The sequence below is a fragment of the Ursus americanus genome, chromosome 23, assembly GCF_024610735.1.
Source record: "Ursus americanus isolate L20-20 chromosome 23, mUrsAme1.1.p, whole genome shotgun sequence".
NCBI classification, from domain to species: domain Eukaryota; kingdom Metazoa; phylum Chordata; class Mammalia; order Carnivora; family Ursidae; genus Ursus; species Ursus americanus.
This window is the reverse complement of record NC_142149.1, coordinates 18,854,176-18,866,805: the sequence shown is the minus strand read 5'-3', so window position 1 is coordinate 18,866,805 and position 12,630 is coordinate 18,854,176. Positions and strand designations below refer to the sequence as shown.

The window sequence follows — 12,630 nt, the reverse complement described above, 5'->3', positions numbered from 1 at the left end:
CTAGACATCTGAAAAGTTGATTAGCCAAAATATCTTTAGGTCAGATTCAAAGTAAAACAGAAGTGTTTTCTCCATTAGAGCAGATGAAATATTACCCAGATCTGGTCTTAACAAAGACTGCTCCACGACCTCTTGGGCCTCTGACTTAGTCGGTGCTTGTTCCTCCACACTGATGACCTTAATGAGCTCCTTTTGAGACGGGCAGTTTGTGTTCTGAAGATTCCTTGGGCCGCTGTGCACATACCACCTGGTATCTAACAACCGGGATGGAGAAGGGGAAGACCTAGAAGAAGGATGAAGGGAGAAACACACCACCACAGTTTGTGAAAGGACTCATCATACTTCCTGGGCAGCGGACGCGAAAGTGGAGCAGCTCACTGTCAGGGAGATGGGGAATGACTAGCGAAAAAGAACCCAAGTGACTGCCCAGAAGTCTGGATTCATGGAGCCTGCCAACGTGTCAGGGCTGACATATAACAGCTCCCCTTAGGGCCTGGGCTGAGGCAGGATATTTCTCAGCTGTTTAAAAGCGTGTCAGCAAATTTCACCAAATTCTCCACTGCCACTCACTCAATCAAATTCTATCCGCTCTTCCACTTGAGTCCAAATGGATGTATCAGAATCAGATCTCTCATGAAAATAGAAAGCTGATTAATTTTGACATTTCTGCACTCACTCTTTCTGCCCAATTTTAGCAGAATTCATAGAAACATCCCTATCTCCTGCCTTTTCAAGATCTAAAGCCATTCTCAAAACAAAAGCCAGCTATAAAGTACTGTCAGAAGAGCACATGCGCCCAGTGATTCCATCCTCCACTCTTTCCGGTGTTTAGGGCTTTGCAGAATAAGATACTTAGCAACAGATTTATTTAAAGGATACTTAACAGATTTGAGGAATTCATCCTCAAATGCATTAGTTATCGTTTCCTTTAAATAATAAACAATGGCTACTAAATAATCAAATACAATTTTTATAATATACAATCTATTATAATGGATTATATAATATTATAACATAATAATAATAATTATAATACATCAAATAATTGTCTATTAAACAATTATTGGGTGTTTACTACAAGTCAGGCAATAAAAGTAAGCCCTGTGCATTAAAGATGAGCAAAACCTGAATCACCGCTCTCAGGTAGTCTAGTAGAGAGAGGACGTTTAATCAACGTGTAGGTTCTTTTTTCTTTTTTCTTTTCGTATATGTATGAAAAAAGCAACAAGAATCAGACGCTTAGCTGTCTAAGCCACCCAGGCACCCCAATATGCAGGTTCTTTAATAGAAGTCTCTATAGGGTACACTGGGGAGGAGGAGAAGGTATAGGAATATTTAGTATAAATATTAAATGGTTAGCTCAATTGATGGCAATGAGGTCATTCCCTCTAAACATGGGCCAGTGCTTATGGAGGCCAGATCTTTGCATTCTCTCACAGCCACAATGTCAGTCTCCCAGCCTCAAAAATATATCAGTTCAAGAGGCTTGAAAGATAGTATGATTAGATTATTGACAACTTGTCACTATTTTCAGGAAGACAAATAAAAAATAAAAGTATATGTACACACAGTAGGATCTCAATAAATACGAATTCTATTTCCCTCCTAGAGTGGTGAGATGCAGGCCTGCGATGGCTCTGAGGTTCTGTCCTGAACTTTCAAATAGGAAGAACAGCCCCAACCTGTCCTTTTACCCTTACAGTACTGTAAAAATCCAATGAGGAAGCAGATAAAGTACTTTGGAAAATATGAAGTGCTACACAGTCTTATCTCAATAATGATTTGCATAGACATCCCTGAAAGATAGTCTGACTTTTCCTGGGGTCAATCAATAGCTAAACTTTTTCTAAAGAGGCCAAAACTTCAATCAGGGCCAAGGCTGCCTGTCTACCTCAGCTCCCAGGCTTGCTGAGGTTTCAGTTCAACGTTTTATTCTGCCCTTCAAAAGGGACAGATCTGTGCATTTCTCACCTCGTAGCTCATGCCTTGTACAGATCCAGAAAACCTACGTGCAATTAAACAAAAGAAGTGTCCCAGAGCAATGAGAGGTTAGAAATGGCTCTTTACAAAAAAACTAGAAAAAGGATGGTGAAAAAAATTTAAAAATAAGAGTTCAATACAAGTAAAGATGTTATTTAGAGACTACAACTTGACATGTATTACGTCTTACCTTCTTGTTCCTGGTTCTTTATTTTTACTGGTGGAACTATCCAGAGATACTTGAAATTTGTCAGCAGAAAGGCTTTCGGGATTCTGGCTTATAGGATAGTCACTACTTTTCTCTGAAGTTAATATTGCTTGAAATGGGATGAGAAAACAAAGAAATCTACTTTACTGCTTTGTCCTGATGGTGATAATTCAGGTGAGGATATCGATTTTTTCGAAAGCAGCAACCTGTGACAATCAAATTGATTTTTAAACAAGTATATCAGACAGAATTTTGTAGACCTAAGTGTTGCAGCACCAGGTGAAACTAAATGACTCAAAAATCGTAGGGACAATGAAAGGAAACAGTTCAGGACGGAGTCAATGAAGATACCTGGCAGAGACGAGGCTGGGAAAAAACATACATTTTTTGGCCCTGAATGATAAGGAAACAAGAATAGGAAATGAATTTTTATCTCTGCAGCAAAATAAATTATTCTGAAATCCCCTTAGATAGCAGGGAAGAGAAAGTACTGGAAAGCACAAAGCACATTCCCTACTGCCTCCACATCAAAGACTGCAGAGGATGGGGGGTTGAACTTTTTGCACGTGTGGGGAAATAAGAGGGGAGCGGTCGGATGAGAAAGAAAAAAACAGGTGACATTTTGCTTCCCATTTTCAATGACTCAGAAAAAAACAAGCCAAAAAAAACCAACACACACAAAAACCAAGGTGCTGACTGATAAGGAACCTTGAAGGAATCTATGGAACAGCTGATGAAACGGCACAGGAAAAGGAAAACACACACAACAGACCCAAGGCAAAGTTCTGGCACGTTAGTGCGTCCTTTTTATTTATTAATTCCTCCAAATGTATTATTGTACCACTGCTTTCTAGGAAATGCCTTCAAGGCAGAAATCTTTAAAAAGCAAAAACAAACACTTAAAATTACAAATGTCTTCTACCCATTAAAAAGTCACTGACGACTATAATTTATTTTGAGCTTTTATTAGTAAGTCAAGGCAGAAAATTTTAAACAAAAGGCAATACTAATTAAACTGTTTTTTAAGTCACTGGGTAGCCTGGGGGGAAATAATCACTGATCTCCCGAGTTATTCCTCAAATGCATTATTTCTAGTTTCCTTTATGCCTATTTTTTCTGGACCTGTGCGTTTCTAGGAACACAGGAACTCCCAACTGCTGAAAGCAAGCATTCTTACAGTGAACCAGCAGGTTTTTCTTTCAACTGTGTATCACTTCCCCCTAAATACAGGGTGATAATTGATAAAAGGTAATGTGTAGTCTCTAAGGAATCACACCAAACAGAATTAACCACTGGAAAGGGTTAAAATAAAAAAGTGAAAGAGTGTGTGGGGGAGGAGCCTCAGACACAAACACAGATATTAAAGTCATTCCATTGTCTAAACATCTGGCATATGAATTGCTCTTTTCTTTTTAAAGATTTTATTATTTGAGAGACAGCATGCGAACGCTGGAGAATGTGAGAGGAGGGTGGGGGGCCAGAGAGGGAGGGAGAGAATCCCAAGCAGATTCCAAGCTGAGCGCAGAGCCCCATGGGGCTCAATCCCAGGACTCCGAGACCATGACCTGAACCGAAACCAAGGGTCAGATGCTTAACCGACCCAGCCACTCAGGTGTCCCGCTCTTTTCGATACAATAGGGCTCAAACTACAAAGAAATTAAACTAACCTGAATTGGATTCGATACCTCAATAGTATACAAAACACACAGGGCAAAGTTTTCTGCTCTTCTTCTTCCTTAATCCTTATTTCATAAAGCAGGACCCAGAGCCCAAGTCCTAGAATAGTCCCTCTTAAATCACCCCCTCTTCTGGGGGGGTCTTTTTTTTTAAGATTTTATTTGAGAGAGAGAGAGTGTGTGTGAGAGAGAGATGAGGGGAGGGGTAGAGGGAGAAGCAGACTCCCCACTGAGCAGGGAGCCTGACTTGGGACTCGATCCCATAACCCCATTATCGACTTGGGACTCGATCCCATAACCCGGTATCATGACCTGTACCGAAGGCAGATGCTTAATGGACTAAGCCACCCAGGTGCCCCTCTTCTGGGGGGTCTTAACCTGTTATATTCTTCATGGGTAGGGAATATGGGCTAGACCAAACATTTAACAAACTTACTGACTGCCTATTATGCATTAAGAATTATGCAAAGTATTGGGAGAGAAATCAAAGGAAAAAACAACAGGGAAGTAGGAAAGATATTAAGAAATTATAAACTACAAAGTACAGGACCTACAATGAAATAGAGTTTTAAAAAATACATAATCCAGGGGCACCTGGGTGGCTCAGTCGTTAGGTGTCTGCCTTTGGCTCAGGGCGTGATCCCAGAGTCCTGGGATCGAGCCCCGCATCAGGCTCCCTGCTCCGCTGGGAGCCTGCTTCTTCCTCTCCCACTCCCCCTGCTTGTGTTCCCTCTCTCACTGGCTGCCTCTCTCTGTCAAATAAATAAATAAAATCTTAAAAAAAAAAAACAAAAAAAACCACCATAACCCACCCACCCCAACTGATTCAGAATTTCCAGGGCAGAAGCCTAGGAATTTTTAACAAGTGCTTCCAGGAATGAATATATTGTGGGACAGAGGAGCTCAGATGTGTCTAAAAATCACTTCCACTGTAACGGACTGTGATCTTACAAATGCTAATGTTTGCTTTTGAGTGACAGGTAATCCAGGAGGGAAAAATCCCAACCAAATGCCTGATATGAAACAGCTTTACATGTAGAGGGAAGTATACATAATTTATAATGGGTAAGGATACACATTTGCACAAAAATATGCAGGCTTGGGAATGACCTCGAGATAAACCACAGGACAGATCTATGCTAAGGGCAGAACATTTGAGGTGAAGACCTTTCATCATTTTAAGAGGGCCTTCATCATTTTAAGAATATTGGTTCAGGGCACGTGGGTGGCTCAGTCAGTTGAGCGTTTGCCTTCAGCTCGGGTCAAGATGGGGGGGGAGGTCCTGGGATCCAGCCCCCTGAGCCCCCCCACCCCACAGGGCAGGCTCCTTGTTCAGTAGGGAGTCTGCTTCTCCCTCTGCCCCTCCCCCTGCTTGTGCTCTCTCTCAAATAATAAAATCCTTATTTTATTTTTTAATATGTTATTTATTTATTTGTGAGAGAGAGAGAGCACAAGCAGAGGGAGCGGCAGGCAGAGGGAGAATCAGGCTTGCCGCTGAGCAAGGAGTCAGATGTGGGACTCCATCCCAGGACCCTGGGTGGCTCAGTCGGTTGAGCGTCTGCTTTCGAGTCAGGTCATGACCCCTGGGTCCTAGGATCAAGCCCTGAGTCTGGCTCTCTGCTCAGTGGGGAGCCTGCTTCTCCCTCTGCCTGCAGCTCCCCCTGCTTGTGCTCTCTCTCTGACAAATAAATAAAATCTTAAAAAAAAAAAAAAGAAGTTTGCTTGAATTTTAGTTCAACTCAAACCAACTCGAGAGGAAAAGTCACAAAACTTGAGTTGATATTAACTTGATACTCACACTGTTTCAGAAATAAAGCCACAAAATTTCAGAATTCATACCCAGAAATTTCCTTTCAGTAAGTCTGGGGTGGGTTTTTGAGTTTTTTAATAATGTGAATTAAAATATTTACTGAGTGCCTACTGTGTTCTAAAAGTTCTCTGCCCTCATGGAATCTACATTCTAGTGGGAGGTGAGGAGGAATTCTCAACAGTAAGCAAAAACAAATTGTGTATGATTAAAAGTTCGTAAGGGTTATGAAAAGAGTAACAGGGTAAAGTGGAGAAGTCAGAGAGGTAAAACTTGCAATAAAAAATATGGTGGCTCATGCTAGGTCTTAGTGAGAAGTAGCATTTGAACAATTTGTACAAGATATTTCAGTTATGCCAATGTAAGAGGTCATGGAGGACGCTCTCTGTGGAGCTAGGAGAAAGGGCTTTTTTCTCTTTCCTTTTTTTAGTAATGTCTACATACAACATGAGGCTCGAACACACGACTGAGCCAGCCAGGCACCATAAGGACTCTTTTCTTCTCTTCTTTCTTAAGATTATTTATTTATTTATTTGAGAGAGAGGGAGAGAGAGAGGAGAGGAAGCACAGAGGGAGAGGGAGAAGCAGACTCCCTGCTGAGCAGAGAGCCCAACATGGGGCTCGATCACAGGACCCTGAGATCACGACCTGAGTTGAAGGCAGACGCTGAACCAACTGAGCCACCCAGGCGCCTCGCACCTTTTATCTTTTAAACCAGGAAATTTTCATAAGCTTCTCCTCTCTCCTCTCAACATTTATCCACCTACCTCAGAACTCTGCGGATGCTATGAGAAAGAAGACTGTGAGTAAGTTTACTTTAAAGGATAGAGTAAAAGCTCCTGACAAAAATGTTACACAGAAATTCAGAAGAAATTTTCAAAAAGGTTTTCAAATCCATAGTACAGCATAATGTGTAAAAATATAGCATTTATGAAATTTTAAAATGAAGGAAAGCAAGCCACAAGAAACACGCTGTCTGCAGATCTTCAGGAAAAAATAAATGCACACACACAACACTCCAAAGAGGAGACAGTAGATTTACACACGTATTCAAAGCCAGACAATACCATTTTCTACGTTGTGCATTAACATGGCAAGTCTAGTCTGTTTTTAGACTGAAGATGGTGAAAGCACCCCAAAGAAGAGAACTGTGCTGGGGACGGGACTTTGGGCTTCATTATCTGGGAGATGAACAAATGAAGGTACAGTTACAAAGAAAGCATTTAAGGAAATACATTTTGAACCACTGCCATAGCAACAGAGTCCCCAGCTTCTCATGCATGAGCTACTGTTTCTCCCTGAACACAAAAATACTGCAAGGCGCATTCTGGGACCAGGGCCACACTGTTCTGGAGAATTGAGACTTGAGTTCCTAGAAAGAAGAAAAGACAGGCCCTAAAGGCCCCGGCAGAGCTGCAGAAGGGAGCGACGAAAAAGGAACCTTCACACTAAGTTAGCTGGGTAGGTATCACGGAGACAGTAGTGAAGAACACTTTGGGGGGACTCACCACACGTGCCTGTCCCTAAGCAGCAGCTCCCCCCCGCCCCCCCACCGTGGAACCCGTGCCTGCACACAGCCTCTCACCCATGTGTCTGTGGCTCTGCCCCTATTTACAACCTGCCTGATGTGCTATCTTCCACAAGGCTCTGTCCAATTAAAGACTCAAACTTTCAGCTCGCTTTCCTTCATTTACTCCACGTTATTCCTCAGCTCAGTGCTCACTTCTTACAGGAAGTCAGCTCTGATCAATTCCAACCTGCCTGGATACTCCAAATGCCTTCGCTCAGAGGTCCATCCGGTCTTGTTGATAACCATAATGCTGGTATAAAGTGCCTGCCTCTCCCACATAACTGGACTTTTTGTGGATCATGGTGCAATTCCTGACAGCTAGGACAGCTCTCTCAAAACCAGAACGCGCATTAATTAGGGCTTTGGGACCTGACACCACTGTTAAAAGGACTAAGTCTGAGTGTTGTTTTTTCTAAGCTTTCTAGAATGAAGGTTTGCCTATTTCCAGTCTCCCGCATCATACTCAGTTTCCTATGGGGTCCCCGTAGCATCTCTTCTTTGTGGGTACTCAGTCAGACAATGGCACTTCATGACTGTCTTGGTTACTCTATAAGGTAAATTAGTTGTGAGCAGGGAACGGAGGCAAGGCTCTAAATAAAATTACCCATGGAGTGACTCAGCAAACCTATGCTGAGCAAAGAACATAAAATGTCAGAGTTAGGCCCACACTTTTTTTTTTTTTAAGAGTTTATTTATTTGAGAGAGCGAGAGAGCGTGAGCATGAGTGGGGGGAGGAGCAGAGGGAGAGGGACAAGCAGACTCTGCGCTGAGCACGGAGCCCAATGTGGAGCTTGATCCCAGTCCCGAGATCATGACCTGAGCCGAAATCAAGAGTCAGATGCTTAACCGACTGAGCCACCCAGGCGCCCCTAGGCCCACACTTTTTAGAAGGATAAAGACTTAGGGAGAAGAATTCCGCTTAACATACCAGAGTTAGGCCAATATGACAAACCTTTTTCTGATGTGTTTTGTTCCGGATTTAGCAGATCCTCCGGGGCACCAGAACCTGCTAGGAGGGAAGGGGAGCTGCGAGAAGGCTGGCTCCCGTGCTGCTCTAACACGGCTTCCAGTTCCGCCATTTCCTGCTGGAGCTTTATCAGGTTATCTTGCATGGTATCCCTCTGCTGTGAACACAAGAAATGACACCAGGAAAGTCACACTCTTCCAGCAACTTGCCACAAAGCAAGGATATGTCACACCAATTAATTTTAGCATGGGAACCGAAGCCACCTAGTATGGAATTGTGAGTTCTGGCTGAACACCCTTTAATCCAACCATATTCCTGCAATTAATGCCCATGAAATTATCTCAGAATGTTGTTAGAGTGGGGAAAAAAAACACCTCAAACTCTCCCAAATAGACTTGGCTTTATCGTGATGTCCTTTCAAAGTTGGTTATTTTCTTTTAAAGCGAGGGAGCAAAAAAAAAGAAACAACGAAGGTAACACGATATTTAAAATTAGCATGATTCTGTTAACATTTTACACAGGCTGTGTTTCACAGACTTGGTACTGTAGAACTCTTACGAGATTTAGATTAGTCCGTATAAATAATGTCTGATTTCTAGCTGGTAAGGGCTGTTCCTTTTCTGGGATTCTTTGACCATTTAGTTTCTAAAAGAGAGAGAGCAAAGAGCTGATCCACTGATTTATCTATTTGTTCCTTTGACAACTATTTGCTGACCATGTATTATACGCAAGGCACTGTTCTAGTGCTGGGGATTAGAGCCCTCATGGTGTTGCCATTCTGCAAGCGGAGAGGGTACCTAGAGATGACCTGCTGGAGGGAAGGATCTAGCACAAAGAGCCCTGGGTAATCCTGTAAGGACAGTTACTGTTTTCAACTCAAGAGAATGGGCGCTTTTTTTTTTTTTTTTAAGATTTTATTTATTTATTTGACAGACAGAGACAGTCAGCAAGAGAGGGAACACAAGCAGGGGGAGTGGGAGAGGAAGAAGCAGGCTCCCAGCGGAGGAGCCTGACATGGGGCTCAATCCCAGGACTCTGGGATCACGCCCTGAGCCGAAGGCAGACGCTTAACGACTGAGCCACCCAGGCGCCCCCAGATAATGGGCTCTTCCTGCTTATGGGGCTTCTGATGTTTATTTCTCCGTTTTAAGAAGAAATCTGCTAAGTCTTAGGTTTTTGATAAGCAAAGTACTTGGTAAATAAGGAGCTTTCCAAAACATACATTTCTTCATCACTGGTAGAAGGCACATCAATGGTTGCCGGCAAACCCCAGGGAAAGACTGTTTTACCCTCTGTTGCTTCTGATCCTTGCAAAATGACATCACTCGCTACTAAAAACAAGCCATCTCCTTTCTCCTGCAATACCGAGTTCACAGTTTTCAGGTTTTTATGACCAGAAAATGTATTCCCAGCGTCACAAAGGCTTCTGCTGCTGCCCTGAGATCGCCCTGCTGCCAACCAGCAGCGCCATTGCCACCACGTGGTGCTTGTGGGTAGTTCTGTCGCTGATCACACCCTGGCCCTGGGGCGGCCTCAGTAAATCTGGAAGGAAACCAAGTGCACAGCCAACTGATAAGCTTCAGAAGCTGTATTAGTCACTTCTGGCACGACCATCACATCTAACCTCTCTGTGGCCATGAAATAGGTTAGAAAATCAGGAAAAATAGTAACAGGAGAACTGTAATTAGAGAACTTTCCTTTGGGTTTTCCCAAAGGAATTACTTTATAACCTAAATTCCCTTGTAGGTAATTGCCCAGATACACTTGGGAGACCAAAACCAAATTGCTTACCGAGGCTTTTTTTTTTTATTCTAATTCTTTAGTGTTTCTGGAATTAGCCTTATTCTTTTCTATTCCCAACATGCTACTCTGATCTTTTTTAATACAGCTGCATTACTGTGGAAGTTCTTTAAAAGCCATTTTTACCGTGTCTCTTTCTTCCATAAGGATTTTAGTGGTATACCACTGCTCAGTCAATACCTTCTGAACACTATATAATTATTACTCATTACTGCCCTCAGGATAAAGTCCAAATTCCTAAGCATAGCATTGTTTTCCTAAACTACTCATATGTCGTTTTCCAGTTACACAGGACAGATCTGTGCTTTCTGGACATTTCATGCCTCTGCGTCTTTGCCTTGATTGCTGCCTCCCTTCTCTATCTGGAAAAATTCTTCTCCTCTTTCAAGGCCCAGCTCAAATGGCTCCTTCAGAAGTCCCCACCAGCTACATCTACTATCAGGAACAGATGATCCCGCACTACCTCTTTTATACTACTAATGCATTAGCATATGGAAGTGGAATACCGACGTTTCTTGATGGGAGGAATCCTTCCTTAATCATTTTTGTATTCCCAATGCCTAGCAGGTAGTTAAGTACTCAGTAAATGTTTGATGCAAAAATGAATAAATAATTAATTAATCCGTCTTTGATAAAAAACAGATACTGATGGTACCAAACTAGGATTTCTCTATCTCCTATATACTTCTCCTTAGTTCGATTAAACAGATAGAGGGAAAAGATCCCACTTCAATCATTTTGCCTGTCTGTGCTACTCTAGACTTAAGTTAGCCAGGAAACCTGACCTTAAGTCTGTTTTGGGGTAGATGCTTGATAAAAACACTTGGCAAAATGAATCTTCAACAAATAGACATATCTCTGTGAATAAGATCAGGAATGTGAAAAACAAGGAGGATGGATAGAATCAGAAACCAGGACCTACAACCTTAAAACACAAGGGACAAAAAGGTGAAAGGCATTGGTGAAAGGTCGACAGAGCCCCAAATCCACACCCAGAAAGATTCATAGGAGTTGCAGAGGAAAGGCCTCCTTAGTCTTTCTGTTCATTTAGTCACCATGGCAATCCCGTAGGCGGGGAGAACACTGGTGACAACTCAGGTGCAGAACGGGTTTCTTCCTGACTCCAGAAGGTTTCAGTCCTAGAGGGATCTGCTCTGTACAGAAAACGGGCAGGAGAAGACAAGCCCTTTCTTTCTATAGTCCTCACAGCAAGGCCAAGAATTAGAAGATTTTAAAACTGGATACCACCTGGTTTTGGCAAAAGTACAGGGAAATGGGAACCATCAAGTCCACGGGGGCTGGAAGAATACAGCTTCATTCAATCTTTCTGAAGAACAATTTAACAATATGTATCAAAGACCAAACACTCCAGTCCTAGGAATTTATACTAATGAAATCATTGGGAACGTGGGCAAATATTTAGCTATCAAGATACTACCATACGGGGGGTGCCTGGGTGGCGCAATTGTTAAGCGTCTGCCTTCGGCTCAGGGCGTGATCCCGGCGTTATGGGATCGAGCCCCACATCAGGCTCCTCCGCTGGGAGCTTGCTTCTTCCTCTCCCACTCCCCCTGCTTGTGTTCCCTCTCTCGCTGGCTGTCTCTATCTCTGTCAAATAAATAAATAAAATCTTTAAGAAAAAAAAAAAAAGATACTACCATATGGGTGCCTGGCTGGCTCAGTCGGTAGAGCATGCAACTCTTGATCTTGGGGTTGTGAGTCTGAGCCCCGTGTTGGGTATAGAGATTACTTAAAAAATAAAAAATAAAAGATATTACCATAGTGCTGTACATAATAGCAAACTGTGCCTCTTACCCTGCAACCCTCATATTCGGCAACAGGTCAAATAAATCATGGCTCACCCAAAAGACAGAATACTATATAGTAATTAAAAACTAATCACTGAAGAAAACTTAATGACATAGAAAACACAACATTACAATGTAAATACGTGGAGTAGGATATAAATTTTTTTTTAAAGATTTTATTTATTTATGTGACAGAGAGACAGTCAGTGAGAGCGAGAACACAAGCAGGGAGAGTGGGAGAGGAAGAAGCAGGCTTCCAGCGGAGCAGGGAGCCCGATGGGGGGCTTGATCCCAGGACCCTGGGATCATGCCCTGAGCCGAAGGCAGACGCTTAACAACTGCGTCACCCAGGCGCCCCGGACATAAATATTTTTTAAAGATAAGGTATACACATATCCTTGTGCACATACAGGAAGAAGAATGAAGACTATGTATCAGTAAGTTAATAAGAATGACTACTGAGTAACCCACAGAATTTAATCTTTTAAATAATTAATGTATGCACATGGTATAAATTCAAGGCACAGGATAGTCAGAGAAAAGTAGGGCTTCCTCCTTCTCCTCCCAGTCTTCTACTTCCCCACTCCGAGGGCAACTACTATTACCTGTTCTGTGAAGATGCTGGTGTGAATCTTTAAATGCTGTAATACAGTGCTTTTCCGAGACTATTCTTCCTGGAGTACTGAAACATTCCTGTTATCAAATGCCATAGATATGACAAGGCTCTTATCCCATTCATAAGTAACCCTGATATTGGTCTTGAGCACGAGATATAAGAAGTAAAATTGTGTGCTTTCTTTTTTAAAGAAAAAAG

The 12,630-nt window shown here is 42.4% G+C and overlaps 1 protein-coding gene across 7 annotated transcripts in view; it reads right to left on the bottom strand.

Annotated features, from left to right (window-relative positions):
• The window catches only part of BRCA1 (BRCA1 DNA repair associated), a 60,235-nt gene that overhangs the window by 19,051 nt on the left and 28,554 nt on the right, over positions 1–12,630 (bottom strand). For all 7 annotated transcript variants that reach the window (XM_045781763.2, XM_087854344.1, XM_087854347.1 and 4 more), the window contains 3 exons: positions 8,194–8,365; positions 2,171–2,297; positions 96–283 (listed from right to left, as the gene is read on the bottom strand). In XM_045781763.2, the coding sequence (XP_045637719.2) occupies positions 96–283; positions 2,171–2,297; positions 8,194–8,365 (487 nt within the window). The remainder of the gene's footprint in view (positions 1–95; positions 284–2,170; positions 2,298–8,193; positions 8,366–12,630) is intronic.